General features: G+C 41.3%; 1 protein-coding gene across 1 annotated transcript in view; it reads left to right on the top strand.

Annotated features, from left to right (window-relative positions):
- Positions 1-10291: 10291 nt before the first annotated feature.
- The window catches only part of dachc (dachshund c), a gene marked incomplete in the record, with an annotated part of 37057 nt that continues 32987 nt past the window's right edge, over positions 10292-14361 (top strand). Inside the window, 1 exon segment of the mRNA XM_037697588.1 lies at positions 10292-10851. Within this exon segment, the coding sequence (XP_037553516.1) occupies positions 10292-10851 (560 nt within the window).

Below are 14361 nucleotides of genomic sequence, written 5' to 3'. Positions count from 1 at the left end.
AGTTTCATCCTGCCTCAGCAATGCCAAACCACCACCTTCCAACATCAGTAGAGAGGAGAGGGATGCACTCACCACTCTTAGCAAGGACAAAAACATCATCATTCTCCCAGCAGACAAAGGAAGGTGCACAGTGATTTTGAACCAGAAAGACTATCATGAGAAAGTTATGACACTCCTTAGTGACTTAAACACTTATGAACCTCTGAAAAGAGATCCAGGAAGTGGTTACAAGAAGAAGTTAATAGATTGCCTGAAAAATTTTGAGCAGGACAAGGCTATTGACCGTATTCTGTACCACAGACTGTACCCAGGGGAGGCCACACTTAGTCTGTATGGTTTACCTAAAATCCACAAACAAGGTGTACCTTTAAGACCTATTGTTAGCATGATTAACTCTGTCACTTACAATGTTTCCAAATATCTGTCATCTGTATTCATCCCTTTAGTTGGCAGCTCAGAACACCACATACACAACACCATGGACTTTGTGGACAAGGTGAGGGATGTCATCATGGAGACTGATGAAACAATGGTCTCTTTTGATGTCACATCACTCTTTACGTGCATTCCTGTTGATGATGCAGTAGAGGTGGTCAGTTTAAGATTAAAATCAGACACCACTCTGAGCAGCAGGACCACACTTTCCACAGAGCAACTGTGTCAACTCTTGAAACTGTGCCTGCAGTCAACCTACTTCACATATGGGGAGCAATATTATAGGCAGAAACATGGGTGTGCTATGGGGTCTCCAGTTTCTCCTATTGTTGCCAACCTGTACATGGAGGAGGTAGAAAAGAGAGCCTTGACGTCCTTTTCAGGGACACCACCAAGTCATTGGTTCAGGTATGTTGACGACACCTGGGTTAAAATTAAATCGCAGGAAGTCCAACATTTTACTGACCACATCAACTCTGTGGATAAATACATCAAGTTCACACGAGAAGATGTAAAAAATGGCAAGTTGGCTTTCTTGGACTGTGAGGTCTCAGTCTCTGACAGAGGACATTTGCAAACCGAGGTGTACCGCAAACCCACCCACACAGACCAGTATTTGCAGTTTGACTCCCATCACCCTTTGGAGCACAAGTTAGGAGTCATCAGGACTCTGTATCACAGAGCAGACAGCGTCCCCACTAGCTCTGGAGCCAGGCAGAAGGAGAAATCCCACACAAGACAGGCTCTAGAGCAATGTGGATATCCTAACTGGGCCTTCCTGAAAGCAGAGAAGAAACCCAAACAGGACTCCAGTCAGCCATCAGGTGAAAAGGAGGAACCCAGACCAGTGGTCATTCCGTATGTTGAGGGGGTATCAGAGAAACTGAGACGTTTATTTTCTAAACATAACGTCCCAGTGGCTTTTAAACCCCAAAATACATTACGGCAAACACTGGTTCATCCCAAAGATCCAGTCCCCCGGCACAAACAGAGTAATGTTGTGTATGCTGTTCAGTGTCAGGAGGGCTGTGATCAGTCTTACATCGGGGAAACTAAACAGCCACTGGCCAAAAGGATGGTCCAGCACAGAAGATCAACATCATCAGGCCAGGATTCTGCGGTCTACACTCATCTCCAGGCCAGCGGTCACTCTTTCAAGGATGAAGATGTTCACATCCTGGACAGAGAGGAACGATGGTTTGAGAGAGGAGTAAAGGAGGTCATCTTTGTGAAAATAAATCGTCCATCATTAAACAGGGGTGGAGGCCTCCGGGTTCAACTGTCCCCCTCTTACAATGCTGTGATTGCTAGTATCACTCAGCCCTCTGTGAGTAGTAACAGCCATCAGTGTGCTAATGACCCATTGTTAGGCTGATGGTCCTACTTGAGCATGTGATCAGCTGGTTTTGGTTGTCAGCAGCCAACTGGTTGATCCACTCTGAGAAGGTGCTATTTAGGAGACTGAGCTGAAAACAGCACCTCAGACTGAGGAAGTCTCTTGGATGAGAGACAAAACGTTTCTAGATTTTTTTGCTTTGTTTTGTTTTTTGCTTTTTTGAATGTCCAGAGGACCAGATTGAACTTTTTTGGGCATGTTTCAGTGTAGGTGTATTTCATTATACATTAAATGTAATCTCTTCTAAACAAAATGATGTACTGCTTTCCCTGTGACCTTCACAGGGATTCTGTAAACTTCATAATTCTTTTCCACTCCATTTGTTCGACAGGTTTGCTGTGTTTAATTTCACTTATAATGGATTTAAAAACTATATTCAAAGTTATTTCCACAGCAGCCCTTCATGACATTGAAATGCTGCATATTCATACAAAACTTCAAAGCAATTAAGTTAGGCAATGTACAACATTAGGAGACCTTTTGTCCCATTTGACTTCTTTTTAAGGTATTTTGCATTTCAGATTGAAAGTTTCAAGAATGACAACACTGGTTTAGACACCTGCAGGCCATCTAGCAGAAAGCTGCATCCGTGCAGATCCTGGTGTTCACAGGTGTGTATCCTACAAGGAAGTGACTGATTCATTGCTTTTCTGTAACTGATAAAGTCTCGCTGACCCTCAGCCGCTCAGTGACATGAACCTTTGGGGACTGTTTTTGCCCCGCGAGGAGTTTCTGTGACCTTGTTCGAGCACTCCCCGATACATCACTGTTGATTAAATACTGGGCAGACCTTTACACTGTAAGACACGATTAAATTCATAGCAAGAAAATTAAATCATAACTTGTTCAAAAGATTGTTATTAATCATTAGACGGGATAACGATATGGCAATCAAAATATGTAAAAGAGAGGGGGGACGAACTTCCAAAGTCTTTTTAGTGACTTTGTTGGGTTTTTTTTGGACATTTTCCAACCTGATTAATGTAGAATTGATTGATTTACAGTTGCAATTAGCTGCAGTCTGCATAGATGCATAACAATCACATATCTCCCTGCTTGTTTTAATGTAATAATTGGTTTCATTAACAAAAGCGGTTAATTGAATAACAATTAACAAAGTTGATGATGGTATCAACACGGAGTGTATCAACTCCCTTGTGTTTCCTCCATGATAATAATGAAACTATCTTTTTTTTTGTTATCAGATTGGGGTTTTGTGTGTTGAACTATGTAATGACTAATATGATATTGGGTTTATTAGTTTATTCCAGTGGCTCACTGAGGCGTTAAACTGAGCACTTTATGCTTAACAGGTAGCTACCATATGCTGCCTTAATCAGACACCGGAATCACATTTGGTTGTTAAATTGTCTCCTAATAAAAGCAGGTAGTAAAAACAACCTGAGCTAATTCAATTTCGGCCGAGTTTGGCTAAAGTGAACAGCTGTTTGTATTTGTGCAAATGTTTTAACAGTTCCCCTCCTCCTCTCATTTTTTCCTTTCTTTTTTTTTTTTTTTTTTTGGTTGTTTCAAGGTTTAACTCCAGCAGCCTGTTCAAGTTTTCTGAAGAAAATAGAGATGGAGGGTGGACGAGCTGTCCCCTTTCCTTTAAAAGAAGACAATACCAGGGATATTGTGGTGACAGCTTGCATTGTGTGTGTGTTTGTGTGAAATAGATGATTTTGTGTGTGTAAGAAAAACAGAAAAAAATAATAATATGGGGAATGTGTGTGTGCTTGTGTGTTACACTGACAGCTTGTATTCTCCGTGATTAATGATGTGCTGTGTGACTTGATAAGTGCTTCGGAGGACCAACGCTTGTTTCAATTAGACCTTGTGAAGGTCGCGACGCCGAGCCGGCCTCTCATTATCATATCCATAATCAATCCACATTATCATAGGGGAATGTGCAATGGTTGTGTGATGTCTTGGTCATGAACACACACACACACCTAATCACATACCAAAACACAATGACATAGTCTCTCACTCAAGAGTGCACACACACACCCTTCACTCCAAGTTGATTTGAATCATAACAGAAGCTGTCGGAACGGATTGTCTGTTCAGATTAACAGTTTGTTTCTAAGAATTAAACAGCATTGATGGTGGTGGCATTTCAGATCCTCACTGCAGACCCAAATGCCAAAACATCATTCTGTCACCCCCCTCCTCCCTCCCTCCTCCTTTTTTTCACACAATTGCATGTATGAGTACACATCTGCACGCATACACTCAGCTAGGACCCCGGGGCATTTTTAATAGAGGCGAAGTGATTCGTATGTTTTTGCTCCTCTAATGAGAACAGATTGAGTGGTATTTACACTTCATCGGCTGATCTAACCACCTACACATTTCCCTCATGCTGCTGCTACTCCTCACTGGCCAAAACAGACATGTGGAGATGACCGGGACTTTGCTTTCAAACAGACATGACATGAGCAACATCTCTGTCTTTGGCTCATGAGGACACCATGGCAACATAAAATATGAAGAGGGGAAGACTGAAGCCCGATTTGGTTTCCTTGAAGAGGAGTTTGCCTCAGACAGTAAAATAATAAGTTGTCTCAAACCAGAATGGCAGACACATTGATCAGTGGGGCTTTACCGTCTCTCTGAGAGCAAAACATGCAAAATAATGACGATCACAACTTGCGTGTTTCTTTGAAAATCATTTGAAAAACTCACTGTTCTGGTCTATGATATAAAATTTCATTAAAAATTAAATAAAAAAAAACATGCATTGAAGCAAAAGTCAGGGGTTCAAACTTAATCACACAATACAGAAGCAATCAGTGGAATCGAAGATATAAAACATTAATTAACTCAGTGGAGGGGGGGGGGGGGATCTTGCAAGGCTGTGAAGATAGATAGGCCTCCTCTGTCTCAGGAACTTAAGACACTTCAAAGACAGAAAACTCCAGCAATTTAGAGCTGAACTTCAGTGGCAACATAAGATGTTAAAGGCAGATAAAAGTGAATGCAGTCAAGCTGAACCCATTTTTCCCTGCGTTTAAACAAAACCAATAAAGGCCTTGCATTCCTTGAAGGAATGTATATCACAAGCCACCTTTTATGACAGTTTTAGACTGAGTCTTTTTTTTTTTTTAATTATTATTATTTTTTAAATGATTGAGCTGCAGCCATTTTTGTCAAACCTTATAATAACATTATAGTGATCGTTACCTAATGCAATATTGTCAGATGTTACCATCAGATTATATGTTGTGAATGACTATCATCAACTACCACATCAAGTTTGACCTCTCTGTTGAATTAACACAGTTACAGCTGTTTTTGTGTATGTTGATTAGTCGTGGAAGCCATCTTGTACTGAACTGACTCCTAAAGTTAATGAATTATAAGTGTACAGTAGTCTCTCACTTGTCGTGGGGGTTACATTCCAGACACTCCCACGATAGGTGAAAATCCACGAAGTAGAGAGTATATTTATTTAGTATTTATATATATTTTAAGGCTTTGGACCAACCAGAGCATTGTGCTGAGGGCTGGACTGGCCATCGGGAGCAGCAGGACATTTCCTGGTGGCCTAGCCTACTCAGTGATCACCCATCACACTCTTGCAGTATTCTTAACAATGTTCTAAACTCTCTCAAAGAGCACATCAAAGGATAGCAGAGTAACTGAACCAACCAGTGCCCGGGGGCGGACTGGCCATCGAGACCACTGGGGCATTTCCCGGTGGCCTGGCCCGCTCAGTGATCGCCAAAGGGGACTAAAGGTCAGTTCGGGTCGTGCTTGATTATTTTAAATAAACAATCCATGCTGCTTGTGTGGCTCACTCAGTTATAAGACAGACTCCCCCCCCAGTGTTGTTGCATGCCTGCCTGTTGTGTGTCTCTGCTCTGCTGTGATAGACATCCTCAGAAAGAGAAAGGAGGGGGGCCCCTCAGTGATCACTGAGTGGGCCAGGCCACCAGGAAATGTCCCGGTGCTCCCGATGGCCAGTCCGGCCCTCAGCACAATGCTCTGGTTGGTCGCCTTCCATCAGTCAGCCAATCGTGTGTTGTGTCCAATCTTGCATTGAAAACCCGCGAAAGAGTGAGCCCGCCAAAGTCGAACCGTTAAGTATCGAGTGACTACTGTACATCCATTGATTACTTTTGGAAAGATTTATTAAAGTCCATTCAGTGGTGAGTAAAATATTTTGCTAACACACAATAAGTGTTGATCTCAACTGTTAATGCTAAAATTTAAAGCAAAGAACTTGCCTAATGAGTATCACTTGGAGTCTGTGAGTGACTCTAAGCTACAAAAACATCAAATTTTAGCACAATAAATGTTAAACTGACTGAGATATGGTCATTTATGTGTTGGCTAATGTTGGTTAGTTGTGGCAACTTGAACTGGGTTGACTCCAAACGTTAATCAGTTGTAAATGTACATTCAATATTTATTTCTGATAAGGTTCGTTAAAAATCAACCAGTGGTTTATGAAGTAGCTAATAGACAAACAAAATTGATTCAAGATAATTAATGGTAATATTTTGAAGGTGTTGTTAATGCTCAAAACATGCGTTTGGGATCGGTCTCAGCTACTACCACAGTGATCTTTAGGTCAGTCTCTGTCAAACTGACTGCGTTTTAGCCATTTTTGTGGTTTTACAGTTAGTTGGCCATGGCATCCATTGTGAATCAGGTTTACTACAAAAGTTAGTTGTAGATGTTTAAAAAAGAAGTATTTTCTGAAAGTTTTCTTACAATTTGTCCGGCAATTTGAGATTTTTGGCTAACACAAACACATGCAAATGTATCATTATTAATTGCCTTTGCCTGTGACAAGCAATAATGATGCAATTCAGATAAGCCTATGTTAAAACTGCTGATGTTCAAGACAAGAGGAGAAACATGTTGCAGGGCTATAAGAGCCTGCGTGTGTGACACAGTCTGAATAAAGTTTGAATAAAGGCTTCAACAATTTTTACATTTGCAGCTAAAAAAAAAAGGTTTTGCCTTAGTTTTCATTGTGGAGAGTTCATGTTCAGCGACTGGTAGATTTGTGACCTTCTTGTTGTGAGACAAAGTCACTTTAACACCGCACAATCTTTATACTGTGATTGCTGACAAGATTGTGGATGAATGAGCTAAAAAGCAAAATGTAATTAATTTATCTCCCGGCATTCAAGGTTAAAGGCACAATTCTTAAAGGTGGCTTATTACTCATCAGCCTCTTGTTTCTGTCACTGTTGTTAAGTTAACTGGGTTTGTCATATATCATAGTTAGATGGTGCCACGAGCTTTAACAAAGTGAGCCGAGAAGTTAAAACTGAACTGATTCACACTTATTAAAGACGTTAAGGTGGGAATTTACAACCTAAATCAGCTCTGCTGAACACTGATGGCTTTATCTGCCTATTTTCTACAGATGGAAGAAGAGAGTCGTGACATTTCTTTTTGGCGAGGAAAAGGCCATACTCAGCAGGAGTTATCAAAGGCAAAAAAGTAAAAAGTTCGAGTTAGCTATCTCCCTCTGTCTCTCCCCTCTCTCTCTTCCCCTGGAGATACTCATGTTAAGCATAATTAAGCAGATTTGATTAGCATCAAGCCTGGCTTCCTCTCTTGACTTTTAATGAATGTAAATCTACCATCTACATCCTAAAGATTAATTTCTGCCAATTAAAAAACACAAGAGGGCTTATTCGAGAGGGGGGGGGGGGGGGGTAGCTGGAAGAAGAAAAAAAGTGTTCGAGTCCTTTGAGTTGCAGAACAGTCAGAGTTTTATCCTCTTCCCCTTGTCTTATGGTGAGATGGTCTCTGGAGATCTGTCTCTCATTCCCTGAAGATCATTATCAACACAATGTTCCGTGAAAGCCACTTTGAAAGGACTGCGAGCTCTATGTAAATGATGGGAATGTGTGTGTGTGTGTGTGTGTGTGCGGTGTTGATGAGGAAGCATGCAGAGAACAGGTAAAGAGGTCAGTTTGTCAAAAAAGAAAAGAAAAAGCTTTTTAGATCACAATGGGAGGTCTTGTTACATCTTCTAAATGTGGAAAACAGTAAACTATCTTCTAAGAAAGACACCTGACGGAATGTGTTGGGCTTATTTGTCAGAATGACAAACTACAAGGAGACATCTAGGATGCAATTAAAAAAATATATTTATTACTTTTGTCTGCTGCTGTGAGGCAAAGGTGATAAGTGTTTTGTATCATAAGCAAAATATCTCATGAGTTACCCTGATGTATGCTCAATAATCCAGGTAGAAAAATCTAACAAAGTTAAGTCAGGTCCACTGGATGGATTAAAAAAAAAATCTTTAAAATAAAAAATAAAGTTTTAAATTGTTTATTTTTTGGAATCCATCCAGACAGTCAGAGGACGTGACTTAACTTTGTTAGATATCTCATGAGTTAAGCAACTCTTAATAACTTTGCTGAAAATAACCATTGGATGAACATCTACCTGTACAACTGACCAAATTTTTCATCTAACCTGATTCAAGATGGCCGTCACATGTAACTGACCTTACAAAACACAATAACGCTGTCAATTTTATAGATTTTGTGCTAAAATTTTGTGTGGTAGTAGCTAAGACTGATACCCAATAGATATTTGGAACTTTAACCGAATGTGCAAGAGCTGTGTTTAAAAGTTTACTTCTTAACTATTTGTAATCAACTCATTCTGACTGTTAGCAAAATATTGTATGAACCACTGAGCAGATTTGAATGAAATTTTGAGAAAACATTACAGGATGTTCATCTAGAACTGATTAACTTTTGGAGTCAACCCTATTCAAGAGGGTTGCCAAAGTTAGAACAACTTATAATTCACTTTTGCATTCATTGTGCTATGTGGTGTGGTTGTAGCTTAAAGTCATTCACAGCTTATAATTCAAGTGTTAATGATTGTTTGTGTTTTTACTTAAAACTTTAGCATTAATCTTGTTGTCTATTAGCATAATATCTCATGAAACACTGACAGATTTTAATGAAACTTTTCAACAGTAACCATTGGATGCACATGTACAGCTGATTAACTTTGGGACTCGATCCTGTATAAGATGGCTATCATGGTTAATCTATATAGGCCAACGTAAAAATAGCTACAACTCAATCGGTTTTACAGATATTGCGCTCAAATTTTGTATACTGTAGCGGAGACATTCACACCAACTTTGTGCATGACATCTCACAATAATGATTGTGCATAACTTTGCTTTAATTTTACAACAAAAGATGATCAAGTCTAAAATTCTTGTGTGAAAAACGAGGGGCCGAATGCACTTTTTCATGAAATGCTGGACCTTCAATTCATTATTAGTATTCTTGCTTGCAATAAAATGATACAGAGCCTGATTTTTTTTTTCTGCAAGCTTTTATTAATAACACTCAAATCACATAAAGGTCAAGCACTAATTGGAAACCAGTATGCATTCCTTTACAAATTGAGTTGGGTTTATGTCTTGGATGAAAAACAGCTAAGTCTCTTGCATATTTCATCCTGTGATGAACAAGTTCTGCTCAATAATCAGTATTTTAATATTCTAATTATATTTTATTGTGTAAACATAGAAAAAAAATGTGCCATGGATCCTCAAAAAAAATCTTACTTAAAATAATCCCATTGCCAAAAAAATATCAATAAAGCAAGAAACAAAATCTGCAGTTTTTTCCCCCTCATATTGATAGTTAATGTGTCCTTAAATTAAAAACTTATAAGTAAAATTTGTAAATGGATTCCATCTACATGGTCTGATTACCTACAAAATGAGCTAAAGTGACTGAAAATAAATTTACAAAAGAGGTGACGTCAATGGAGTTCAACAACTTTGTTGCATATGCTCAGATTTGTTGAATAAAGTGTTTACACTGAGTGCAGACCTGCATTTCAGAATTGCATATCAATATATCTGTGAAACTAGTGGAGTGAACCTTTTAAAAATGCAACATATGATTCAGAATTTTATGGTGAATTGTTTGCAAGGTGTACCTTTTAATACATTTGTTAATCTTTACGAAACATGGAGCTACATCTAATGAACTCCCCACTAAATTGCGTGGCACAAACATGTCAGGTCTCATCAGAGGTATTATTGTGAAGATTTGTTTCCAGCGCTCATAAATAAGCTGATCCAAAGTTTATGTAGGCTAATCTTTGCTCTCCTCCTCCTCTCCTGAGTCCTCCTCGCCATCACTGTCTAAGAATAAGCCCCGGCTCCTCCTCTTTATGATAATGTGACAGGAGCATCTCCACGGTGAGACAAGCCTCCGCTCGTTCTCATTCAATAATGTGATCTGCTCTCACCCACGCGGACCCTGTCTCCTCTCCTCCTCTTCTTTTATCCCCTCTCTCTCTCTCCTCTTCCAGACGCCCAATGCGCGCTCCACTCCGCCGAAGCCACCGCGTGCGCTCGCCGAAGTTACTTTCCTAAATCGAGTTTGACTTTTTTTTTTTTTAAGTTTACTTTTGCGCACTTAATCTCGCTCCATGACGACCATGGCGACTCCCGCCGCTCCGGCTCTGCTCCCCGCGGCTCCGCTCGGTCACCACCCGGCGCCGAGTTCCGTCTCGCCGGCCACCAACTCCCCGCCTCCCGCGGCCACCTCCGCCGCTTCCTCCCCGGCTCCACCGGTGGCTCACCCGGCGCTGCTTCACCAGTTCCGGGCGGAGCTCCTGCTGTCCAACGGGACCGCGTTAAAGAGCGGGGCCGCCGCCAAGCCCGTGTACGCCACCGCGTCGCCCGTGGAGAGCACGCCGCAGAACAACGAGTGCAAGCTGGTGGAGGTGAAGGGGGCCAAGCTGGCCTCGTTCACGGTGAAGGGCGCGGAGCTCATCTGCTTGCCCCAGGCTTTCGACGTGTTTCTCAAACACCTGGTCGGCGGGCTCCACACCGTATACACCAAGCTGAAGCGGCTGGACATCAGCCCGGTGGTGTGCAACGTGGAGCAGGTCCGAGTCCTGCGGGGGCTTGGGGCCATCCAGCCTGGGGTGAACCGGTGCAAACTCATCTCCCGGCAGGACTTCGAGACGCTCTACACCGACTGCACCAACGCCAGGTGAGTCAGGTGCAGGAGGGTGGGGGGGGGGGTTGATCATGGAGGGAGGGGTACTGGCAGGTGCAGCAGATGGAGTTGAAATTTAAAAGCAGCATTGTTGACATTTGTGCTTCACTTTAATGCGTTTTTATTTTACATCAGAAGTTCCAAGTCTCTACTTTCTGCTTTATTATCAGCATTTGTACAGAAAAAAAAAAAAAAGTTTTTTTTTTTTTTTTGCTTTTGTTGTACTAATATTTTACAGCCACTAAATTAAAAGTAAATGCCCTGGGGGAAAAAAAAAGGAGCAACTGAATGCTTAAATGACTTAAATAGTTGTATCTGAAGTCAATTTGATCACTGTACGTCCTGTTAACCCAGTTTTACTAGCCACACTTTTGCTGCGAGGCCTGTAACCAATTATCGTTTTAATGGATGATAACGTTTGTGATGTTGACGATAATGAATTTCAGTAATCCTCAAAAAAAAAAAACCCTCTCAAAAGTTTGTCATATTATCATTGGCTATGATCTCTGTCTCACACTTGCAGTGCACACGCTCACACTCGCTTTGTCTCCGAGACGCTCGCACTTCATGCACACATTGAATCTGACACTGTCATTCTGAGAAATTGATTCTTCACAGAAATTAATTAATTTTCATTTGGCCCCAAGCGGCAGCTTAAATCAGGACAAGCTCACTCACTCACTTGCTGATCCCTTTGCTTTCTCTCCTTCTCCCATCCTCCCTGCCTCCCTCTTCCTCCTTAATAACTTGCTGTCTTATCATATCAACACTCTTTAGCCCTGAGCGTCAGAACAGAGGAGATGATTAAATGAATTCTCTGTATTTATGATGCGATTATGTAAATGAGCTGTTTTGCAGAACTCCGATGGTGACCAACTACATGGGTCATCAATCCAGCGCGGCGCAGAGATGTTTGGATAAAGGGGGCTAAATTGGCTGGGATTTGTGGCTTCCTGGTGCCTCAGTCTGCTGTTGCGCAGACCACATGTTCATAACAGCATGAGCTGGAATCCAGAGGAGAGTGGATTAGCCTCAGTTTAGGGAATTTATATTATTTGAATGTTAATCCGTGCTCCTTGGAACATGGATAATCCAATTTACACCTGCCATTAACTTTAGTTTGAGGATGCATCAAGATGTGCCAAGATTAACACAAACGAGGCGGAAAAGCAGAATTTTGAAACTTTTTGCCAACTTGCTCACCAGGGCTTTGATATAGTTTTAATAGCTTTATTTAGACTTTAATGCCAGATGAAAGGTTTTAGAAGATTTAACTTGCTGAGCACCTCTTCCCCCACCCCCCAAAAAAACATGCAAAAAAGTAGTTTTTAGAATCCAAGTTTAGATTATCACCTGCGCTTAAGCTTTAGCAGCCCTCTAACCCAGACAAAATCCAGATGCATCTTCTGGCTGCTTTGGGATTTCTTCTGTGTCTGGTGTTAATGGGGAATGTTGTTATACAACCCCTGAAAATACACAGCCTCTCCCGTCTCTAATTATCCACACAACACTCAAACAGCCTTTAGTTAATGAGATCTGAAAACATCACTCGTCTGAAATCTTCAAACGGCTCGCCTGATTCTTTGTTTGAGGGCTTCAGATGTGCTGCGGTAGCCATTAGTATATCAGCCCCCTCTGCATTAGAAGTTTCAAGTGATCCCTCGTGTGATTGGAGCAACAGTAGCAGGTAAAAAAAAAAAGAAAAAAGTGGGGCTCAAGATGGTTCTTGTTGAAGAAAGGGACGCTGGTGGACTGGACCTTAACGTTTTCAGAACATCACCAAGAATATGATGATGTGGCTTTCTGACAGCGTCACGGCTCTCTGAGGCTTCTGTTACTGATTAAAACAGACATCACTTATTATTTTCCAGGAGGTGATAACACACTTGTTTTAAGTTTTACATAAATGTCTGCCTTTTTTAGTCTTTTGTTCATTTTGATACAACTTGACATCGTGTTTATAAAGTATCCTCCCATTATAATAGTGTTTCCTTCTTCCCTTTGTCTATTTATTCCTGCTGTGCACTGACCACTGACTCATCAAACCATGAAGACTTCACCCTCACTCAGTCAGAAGTTAGTTATAAGTCATGCACAGGTGGCACATAAGCACACACTCGCCATCGTCCACTGACGTGCACAAACTGGCGCGGTCACGCCTGTGTGTTTGCCACAAAATGACATTAGTTCCACAGAGAGGACATGGCGTGTAGGAGGCAACCCGATCCTCTGTCCTTTTCTTTCTGCCTCACAAAAGGGAACAGTTTCATTCTCTGTTAGTAACACACATCAAACAAGTCTCTCAGGTCAAACTGTGTGCGTTGACTCACACACACACACACACACACACACACACATCTCAAGTCCTAATAACATAAAAGTGGTGTAAAAATGGCGAAGAGGAAGATCTTGTTTTAACCAAACGTGTTTACGACATGTGTTTTTTTTTCAATTTGGTGTTGTCAATCTTTCACACACGCTGAACCTGAGAGGATCCGGAAAGTTTGTGAGATTCTTTTTGTTTTAAAAAAAAGATAAAAAAAAAAAAAAAGAAGTTGAGATACGTTTCAAATCGGATAGTTTTCATGTTATTCAGCCCCTCTACAATGGAGCCCAAGGTGCTTTTGTTTGATGCATTCTTGGCTTTATGATGCTACCGTTTCATTTTTATTAACTATTTTGTTACATTTTCTCATCATTTTGATTTGGCTGAATATATACAGGCGATGGCAGAAAATTCAAGTTTGGCTTTACAAGTTGGTGTGTAATGGCGTGTGTGTGTGTGTGCACGTGCTCAGGAAAGGTGAATTCCTCAAAGCTGAGCTCCACTGCTACAGCATAACTCCCTCTAAAGTCAGCATTCTGTGTGTGTGGGTTGTGTGTGTGTGTGTTAGGGTGGGGTGGTAAGTTCAACTTTAACCTCCAAGCTCTTTTGATGTTTTAAAGAGACGAGCACGATGAGATAGAGTGGGCCTCTCTGTGTCTTCTTCTGTGTCATGTTTAATGGAAAGCACACACACACAGTCTTGACATCGTCTTGACCCTGGAATGTGGGAGAGGAATGCACGACAGTATCAGTTTAAGGGATCAGATTTTTCGCCGTGATCAAACGTCCTGTTCGTGTTTGTGTGTGTGTGTGTTGTCCTGCCTGCTTCTTTCGTGACATCATCAACCCAGGCTTTCCTAACAACGTTTGGCGCATAAAGCTTTTTCGGCCCTCAATTTGAGAGGAAGATCACAACATCAATCTTTCCTGCCTTTCTCTAACCAGCAACATAAGTCTTCCCAGGAACAGCGACGACGTTATGATTTATCAAACCGGACCGTGACGGCGAATACAAACCCATGTGATAAACACAGATTGAAAGGATGGGGAGCTGTAAACCGCTGCTAATGTATTCCAAACAAAATCTTGTTTGAGCAAGTTCTCATTTCTTTCCCCCTCTCTCTCTCTCCTACACACACAAACAAACAGCTGCTACCTATCACCACCTCAGTCCCTCC

The sequence above is a fragment of the Nematolebias whitei genome, chromosome 1 (assembly GCF_014905685.2).
Source record: "Nematolebias whitei isolate Nwh7 chromosome 1, NemWhi1, whole genome shotgun sequence".
NCBI lineage: Eukaryota > Metazoa > Chordata > Actinopteri > Cyprinodontiformes > Rivulidae > Nematolebias > Nematolebias whitei.
The sequence above is the reverse complement of the archived record's forward strand: the minus strand, read 5'-3'. Positions and strand labels throughout refer to the sequence as shown.